Genomic DNA, 9315 nt, shown 5'->3' on the forward strand with positions numbered 1-9315 from the left:
TCAATTAAATTTCCACAGACAGATTTTATTTACATGCAAGTGAATTTACTCTGTAAATCTTCACCCAAATCCTAATAAAAAAAAAAAAAAAAAAGTGAAAACAAGGGATGAGAAAAACCAAAAGAAGGAAAAAAAAAATAACAGGAACCAAGAATAAGGAACAGGAAAAAAAAGGAGGTAGATAAAAAGAATAACTTAAAAACAATCAAAAATAAAACTTTGAGGGGCAGGGCATGGAACTCAGGCTCTGTCAGGCCACAGACTAGGATGGAATTCCTGCTGGTCAAGAAGGTGAATGGCGGTGGAGGATTGCCACACCTCTGTTCACCAAGAGTGTGTGGGTTATGAGTAACAAGGGGAATACCACACCTTTCTAGTCATCAGCCTCCAGCATGGCTGCCTATACTCTCCTCTGCAAGCGGAACCCACTTCTTTATTGCCATCCAGGTAAGAATGGTACTTGCTTATATTCAAAATGGTGGCACCCCTCACTTGAGAATATTCAAAATATCTTCAGGATAGCTGCTGGCAGTCCACAGGTTTATTTGTCTCCCTTTTTGCTGTTTTCCTTTCTGGTTGTCAGGCACCAATGCAGTCCTTGGTGAGCAGAGCCAAGGTTGCTCTAGGAAATATTCAAAATGGCTGTGTCTTCAAGCCAGCTGGCTGTCCTCAGCTCCATTTGTGTCTTTATTCATTGTTTAATCCAAGTTCTTTTATTAGTTAATATTTAATCCACTTCTTTATCCTTGCCTTCAAAGCTCAAGGTTCCAGGATCATCTTCTGTATTGGTTTCTCATTTCTTTGTTGCAGAAGGTCTGGGTAGCTTGTATGCCTATTCTGCTATCTTGCTGGAATCCCCCATTATAAAATATTTTTACTTTCATCCTAAAATTATATCAAAGGATCATAGTCCATGGAGGGGAAAAAAAAAAAAAAAAAGGTTTTTAATCTAATATAAATGGCAAGTAACTAAAAGTTAAATACAATTTTATTTTAGAATGTCACTCTTGTCAAACTATAGTTTTTTTTAAAATAAAAAAAGCAGTGGGGGAGGGATTGGTAAATGGATGGACAAGATTGCCTGTAGAGAGAGCAATTAAGAAAACATTAGCAGATAAGAGATTGGATTAGAATAGTGCTATTAGAGATTGAAAGCAGTAGACAAATGTGAGAAATTTTTCTTTAGGAAGTAAATTTTGATAGATTTAATAAAGGAAAGAGGGAGATGGGCTTGGCCACAGGTAACTCCCCGGTTTCTGGTTTATTAAACTTGGTCCTTAATGGTGTCATTCCCTGAGATAATTATAAATGCAATATGTTGGGAACTGGAGATAGGTACTGAAATTGAAATTTGAGGCTCTGCATCTGAGACATCTTTGAAATTGGAGGTATGAAGGTTGCCTGTGAGGTGGGATCCAGACTCAAGGGAGAGGTGTGTGCAGGAGTTAAAACTTGCATGGCATTGGCATATAGATAACAATTGATATGTTAACATATAGGGAAAAAATTAAAACTTTTAAAATTTTATTGAAAACACATCATTTGGCCATAAATGAAAGCTTTCAGAATAATTGGGCATGGGGTTTTAACTTCTGATAGTACTCATCTTCTTGGTAAAAGAATGGGCATATTTGGACAATTCTGGATCATTGTCTTTGTTCTGAAATGTCTGTAACATGTTTTTTTTTAACCAAAGACTAAAATAAAAACAAAGAATTATAGGCTTAGTACAAGTGAAAGTTATCATTATACATTCTTCCAATACCTTTTGGGGTGTTTTAAATGCAACCTGTTGTGTGAGATCATTTAAAAATACATGGTTTGTTTTAAGCTTAATGGCATATTTACAGAAATAAACACAAAGAACTTTCAGGTATTTGCATTCCTATCCCACACTTTTCAGCAAATTGGATGTGGGAAAGGGGTACGGGCCTCAGAGGTTTTCATCCTAGGCATGAAAAACAATGAATTTGTGATTTAACCAAGACAGTCAAGGGTGAAATTAAATAGATTATGAAGGTCCATTTTCAAAGTACAAGCATCATCCACTAAGCCGTCTTTCCTGTGGCAGACAGATTTTCCATAGACCATAGAGAACAGGATCTCAGCCAACAAATTGCTGTCTAGTCTTCACTCTGATCACCATTTGGATGTTTTGCACACATAATACATCACTGGCTATTGCATACTAAATAACATTTTTTTTTAAGACAATTCGGAACATATTTTTTCTTATTAAAAATACTTCTCTGCATTTCAAAGCTAATTAATTATACTTTCATAAAAGTATCATTCCAAAACAAACACTGTGGCTGTTGTGAACAATGTTATTAATAGGTTATTTTTATGTTTCTTACCAACCTCTCTTCATTAGTGGTGTGATTCTAAAAAGAAAGAAATAAACAAACAACAAATTATTTTTTACTTAATTCCAAAGAAATAAAGTGTCTGTTGTATATGAAGATAACTTGTTTTGGGAAGAACAAAGTCTAATGGAAGTCATCTAAAAGGGTTTGACTTGGAGGAAATTTATTGTAACATTCTGGGCTGTTTCTTCTGGTGAGGAGTAGTAACGACAGAGATGTCTAAGCACCTCTCATGGAGGGATGTCCAATAGGAGAGAGTAGCTGAGTAGACTCTATTTCAGGAAAATCCAACATAAATTTTTTTCAGGACCAACTCTTGTCAGATTACCAAAATGAATATTGCACAGGTTTTGTCTTCAGAAGCACTTGCAAGAGAGAAAGTCTATTATTTTTTCCAATGGTGTAATTAGTACAATAGAATGCAGTGTGTATCACAAGAATTCAGAAAAGAGGCATTTATTCCAGGCTGGCAGAAGGGAAGATGTTCTGGAAGAGGGGATAGTTGTACAGCTCCCCCCCGCCTTCCTTTAGTCTTTCTGTGATAAAATTTACTTAACAAAACATTTGCCGTTTTAACTATTTTTCAGTGCACAATTCAGTGACATTAATTAGATTTACCATGTAATTTCTAAATGATTTTCATCCCTCTAAACAGAAACTTAGTAATAACTTAAGCAGTAACTTGTTTCTCTTAAGTAATACTTCTCTATCTCCCCTTCCCATCAGTCTCTGGTAAACACTAGCAAACATTTTTCTCTACTGATTTGACTATTCTGAACATTTCATTTCAGTGACCCATACAATATTTCTCATTTGTGTTTAACTTGTTTCATTATGCTGAAAGCATAAGGTTTTCAAAATTTATCTGTGAAAAATCTTGTTTCAAAAAATCTTTTTTTCTATATGACAGAATGACATTTTTAATATATTTTGTTTATCCGTTCATCTGTTGATCACATGGGTTGTTTCTTTTCTGAGTCCCCATTAGGAGTATATAGAAATAACTGATTTTTTATGTGCTGATCTTGTGCCCTGAAACTTTGCTGAATTAATCTGTCAGCTCTAGAAGTGTTCTGTAGGATTCTTTGGGAATTTCTTTGTATAGCATCATGTCATCAGCATATATAGTTTTTATCTTTTTTGTGCTCTTGCTGGAACTTCCAGGACATTGTTAAACACCACTGGTGAAACAAGATATCCTTACCCAGTGCCTGGTATTAGGGGGAAAGCTTTCAGTCTTTTGCCATTGAGTATGTTGTTATCTGACAGCTTTTCATACTCTTTACTCTACTGAAGAATTTCTCTTCTACTCTTAGCTCATTGATTCTTTATATCATAAAAGAGTGCTGGATCTTGTCAAATGACTTACTGCAAAAATTGATATAAGCAAGTGTTTTTTTTTTTAACTTCATTTTATCAATGTGGTATAAGGCAATTTTTGTTGTTGTTGAACAACCTTGCATTCCCGAGATACATCTCAGTTATAGTGTATAATCGTTTTAATGTTCCATTGAATTCTGTTAGTTTTATGTTGAAGATTTTTACTTATATATTCATAAGGAATAGTGGTCTGCCATTTTCTTTTCATGTGATGTTATTGTTTATCTTTGAAATCTTGGTAGAATAGAAGTAAATCTGACAAAAAAAAAAAAAAACAGCAATGGCATTTCAGCAGATGGAAGAGCAAATATACCTTTGGTTTACTATGGCTGAAGCGTGAACTTGTAGAGCATAGTGATGGTAGGAGAGTTAGGCATGGCTGGAATATAGAGTCTTAGTAAGTTTAGTTATATAGAAAAAGTCTATCCTTAATCTCAGTAGAAATAAACTGATGAAAAAATTTAAAGTGTGTATATGCCCAGCTGTCCCCTCATTTCCTCTTTCATCATCCTTTCTGCTCATAAAGTTATTAACTAAGCATTTGCTTGTCTTTCAGCCTTCACATGCAAGTACACAATATACTTTCCCCATGTTCCATCACCATGATGACCGCATTAATTAAGACACTTACTATATATATAGAAAGAGGAGAGAATGGTCTTGGAAAATAATTATTAATGTTGCTCTAAGTAATTTTGCTTCATTTCAAAGAATTTTACAGAAGGATTTTGTGGCAAATAATGCCATTATTCTACTTTGGTGCATGAAGATGATTCTCAGGGAATGAATGGTGAATACCGGGTAACAAAGACTTCTGAGAGACCAGTGAGGTGAACATTGCAAAAGTAGAAGTGATAAACTAGGCTAGAGGGAATAGGAAGGAGAAGAATAAGTGTAATAAATATGAGATACATTAGACTTTTAAATGGGTCTTGTGACTCGATTATTGACAAGAAAGGAGAGAGAAGAAATTGTTATATGTCTGAGGTCTCAAGCTTTATATGAGAGAACACATACTTTAATTAGATACAGTGCTTGATAAAGGTATTATTACTCATGCCTATGTTCATAATAAATAGCAGAGTTTAGAAAATGATAAAAAAAAAAAAAAAATCTTGGAATCATCTTCCAAATAAAGCAGATATCTGTACGGGTTTAAGCAAAGCTAATCAAAGGTGTGGTTACAGGAGTGTGTCATGTATATGCAACTGCATAATGTAACTCTCTCACTTTCACTGAATGCCTCCTACAGTAATGCTTTGTCTCATAAGTGTTCATTTAACATATTTTAGGCAAAGCCTTCACATTTTAATTATGATATTATAGCTCATTACCATGTGATAAGTGACATAGTATTAATAAGGTTTGTAATAATGAATTAGTCATCACTACTGATTGATAGGCACTATTCTTATGGCTTGTTCAACAAAGGAATAATAGACTGTTTATAAGTATTCTATTTTTATGTTTTGATAAACTTATAAATGTACTTTATGTTATTTCAAGTCTATTTATAATAGCTTTTAAGACACTAATGGCATACATTATCATGTTATTGTGTTAATATGGTAATAGACTTAAAAAATCTGATATAAATATTTGTCTATATTCCATTTCCACACATCATTAGGTAACATATCTGTTATTGTGTAATTCTTTTAATATCTTTAAATCTCTTGCTAAATATATACATATATTCTTTCTTCCTTTCTTTCCTCCATTTTTCTGATCTGCTTCCATTGATGACTTTATACTTTTGACTCCAGACTGGCAATATGAGGGTAAGATGACAAAAATAAAATCCTTAACCAACCTCCTGAGCATTGCTTGTCTGTCTTTGTTTTGTTCTCTTTAGAACATTATTAAAATTCTATTCAATCACTTTAATTAGACCCTTTATCACAATTAAAGTCCAATTATATTTGTTTCTGTTGTGAAGCTTTAATTACAATTTATCCTTGTTAATCATTCCTTTATGTTATTTCTTTGGGTTAAATTACCACCCCATTATCTCTGTCCTGAAGGATTTCTGCTCTCCAATTGTCTCTGCTGGTGTTTTCTTAGTATGATTTGAATAGTTTTATAACATACAATGTGACTTGTGCTAGGGTGTGGTAAGGAATCTATGTGGTTATTATGAGCATTTAAAAAATATTAAGTTGTTAAAAGTAAAACTGCATATCAATTTGATTATAAGATTAAAATTTATCAATATGCTTCTCTAGATGAATTTGATCTTTGAGTAATTGCCCTTGCAATTGTTAATTCGTACTTTTGCTTGGCTTTTTTTTCACCCCTTTAGATTGCAAACTAGCTAGGGGAGGACCACCAGCCACTATAGTTGCTATCGATGAAGAGAGTCGGAATGGTGAGTTTTGTGTTTTTCAAATGACTTATGTAAGAGGCGTCTCTTATAATGTCATGCTTGATTTGTTATGTGTGGTGGTATTAAATGAAAGGTTCAACCTAAATTCAATCGTTCCCTTCTAATTATTTCCATGTATGTGTTTAAGTTACACTTTTCACTGAAAATTCCTTGCTTACATTACATTGTGAAATGATCTTTCAGTAAATAGAAATGTTTGGTTTTCATTGAGGAGTCATTCTGATTTCATGGGCAGCCCAATAATGCATTCAAATACTAAATGGGGATTTTTTCCATGTCAATATGTAGAGTTGACTATTATACATATAATCTTCTAACTAAACTGTATTATATTCCTCCAAAACAAGTGGACCACTGGAAATTGGCTAGAATCAGGTGAGAATGGAAATCCATAACCTGTTAGACATGGAGATATGCAAATAGACAGTAAGAAAACTGAAAATGTTTGGATAGAACAAGCCTGGCAAATCTAGAGCAGAAGAAGACTGAATTATTACTCAGGCTTTCTATTGTAATTAAAAAAAAAAAAAAAAAAGGAAAGGTACCTAATCCATTTAAGTTCTTCTTCTTCAAAAATATGTAGAATAATTTACCTTAGAGTTAATTATTTTTGTATAAAGCCATCTGTGTTTTCCAAAGTTTTATAATGAAAATAGTTTGCTTTTCTAATAAAATATAAATAAATAAACATGATACGTGATAGAAGTTTAATCTGTATTTTATATTGTCATTTACCAATCCCCTTGGACAATATGTGACATGAAATAATATGTGATTCTGTTCAATAATAACTTAACGTATGATTCTGTACAGAGCTTATATTACCAATCAGGTAATTATAGCCACAATGACAATGATATTTTATCAACTTTGTGTGATTAGATCCTACTTTTCAAAGGAGCTCAAGCACTCTAAAAGATACTGCCAAAACAGTGCTTTGTGTTGACATGTGGTGAAAGTTCAATATTTGTGTTTTAGAAGAAAGTGACATGATATAGTATAGTAATGTTGTGCTCCTAACTTGGCATGTTTTGTAGAAACTGCCAGCAATTCAAAATCCTGCCAAAGTTATTTGAGTGTCATCACAAGGAATGTAAATACCGACCTACAGACAAAATGTTTTGCATTTTTCTTTTGCATTAAATTTCTAAAAATATGGTGATCAAATGAGCTTCTGCCACATATTATAATGTAATGTGTAATCATCCTTGCCTTAACAGTCCAAGTGAATCAATCCACAATGTTTTCTGTATTTCTCTCAGGCAATGTAAGTAAATTTCCAGTAAGAGTGTTATTTCCAGCCCTGTCCTTAAACTCTTAATTTCTCATTCCTTAACAGTATATAATATGTGTATTTTATAATAAGCACTCATTTTAAGAGATGTTGGGGCTCTTTTAAAGAAAAGTATGTTGTTGTTGTTGTTGTTATTTGCCGTCGAGTCAGCCCCGACTCATAGCGACCCCTCCTTGGGTTTCCGAGGCAGTATCACTACGGATAGTAGGATTGCCCAACCTTCCTTCCGAGGAGTGGCTGGTGGGTTTGAACCGCCAGCCTTCTGGTTAGCAGTCAAGTGCCTTAGGCACTATGCTACCAGAGCTCCCAAAGAAAAGTATAGCAATTCTTAACTAAGCCAAATAATTTTGTTTATTATGAATCCACTTTCCTTTGGCTCAATTTATTGATTTCTATTGCTAAACAATATTGCAAAACATATCTAACACTAAAACATAGTTTCTAAAAAGAAATATCTCACTTTTAAATATGTATATATATATATATATATATATATATATATATATATATATAATTTTCTTATTAAAGACACTGAGCTATCTTTATAAAATACACATTGGTCATATGAATGTATATCTTTCCAAATTTTTATATTCAGTATGATGGTAATATCTCCTTTCTATATACAACAGAATGAAACACTGCTTGGTTCTTGCACCGTCCTCACAATCATTGCTGTTTGAGACCACTGTTGCCATTGTGCAAATCCATCTATCTGAGAGTTTTCTTCTTTATTGCTGACACTCTATCAAGCATGGATCAGAAATTGATCCCTCCTGATTAAATGTTCAAAGTATGTGAGATGAAGTCTCTCCATCCTCGCTTGTAAAGAGCATTTTGGCTGCACTTTTTCTAAGCCAGATTTATTCCTTCTTTTGGCAGTCCATGCATAATATATTCATTTATGAATATGAATATATTAATTCATTAAATTATTTGCCAACACCATAATACAAATGCATTAACTTGTCTTCAATCTTCCTTATTCATTGTTCAGATTTAACATGAATATGAGGTGATTGAAAATACCATGGCTTGGAGTCAGGTACATCTTAGTTTTCAAAGTGGCATCTTTGCTTTTTGACACTAAAAATAGGTCTTTTGCAGGAGATTTGCCCAGTGTGATACACTGTTTGATTTCTTGACTGCTGCTTCCATGAGCACTTACTTTAGAGCCAAGTAAAATGAAAGCCTTGACAACTTCAATCTTTCAGCCATTTATCATGATGTTAATTATTGGTTCAATTGTGACCATTTTTGTTGTCTTCTTGTTGAAGTACAATTCATACTGAAGCTGTAGTCTTTGATTTTCACAAATAAATGCTTCAAGGCTTCTTCACTTTCAGCAAACAAGGTTGTATCATCTGCATATTGCAGGTTGGTAATGAGTCTTCTCCAACCCTGATGCCTCATTCTTCATACAGTACAGCTTTTTGGATTATTTGCTCAGCATGCAGCTTGAATAAGTATGGTGAAAGCATACAACTCTCTGATGTATACTTTTCTTTTTTTAATTTTTCTATTCTGTATGTGTGTGATTTGGGTGAAAGTTTACAGAGCAATTTCATTTTCTATACAGCAGTTCATACACATTTTGTCTCATGACATTGACTGCAATTTCCCACAAGTAACAGCTCTCATCCCACTATCTTCCCATAGTTACCTCTTCCCTGTGTCCTCCACTCCCATGCACTCTTGCTCCCTGAGTGGTCTCCTTGTGCATACACCGCCCTTCTCTTCTCCCATGTTTGATCTCTCCAAGGAGTGTATCTACGTGATGTAAATGTTCAGCCCATGTGCTGGTCTTTTATTGGCTGGAAGTCACAGGAATGTGTTCAATTCCAGACCTGAAGGGCAGCTAGGGGCCCTAGTCTCAGGGGTTTCATCAG

General features: G+C 33.9%; 1 protein-coding gene across 1 annotated transcript in view; it reads left to right on the top strand.

Annotated features, from left to right (window-relative positions):
- The window catches only part of PCDH15 (protocadherin related 15), a 1158626-nt gene that overhangs the window by 135502 nt on the left and 1013809 nt on the right, over positions 1–9315 (top strand). Inside the window, exons 2-3 of the mRNA XM_007944018.2 lie at positions 5513–5527; positions 6049–6114. Of these exons, the coding sequence (XP_007942209.1) occupies positions 5513–5527; positions 6049–6114 (81 nt within the window). The remainder of the gene's footprint in view (positions 1–5512; positions 5528–6048; positions 6115–9315) is intronic.

This window comes from Orycteropus afer, unplaced genomic scaffold (assembly GCF_000298275.1).
Source record: "Orycteropus afer afer isolate SDZICR_OR568_19922 unplaced genomic scaffold, OryAfe1.0 scaffold00118, whole genome shotgun sequence".
NCBI classification, from domain to species: Eukaryota; Metazoa; Chordata; class Mammalia; order Tubulidentata; family Orycteropodidae; genus Orycteropus; species Orycteropus afer.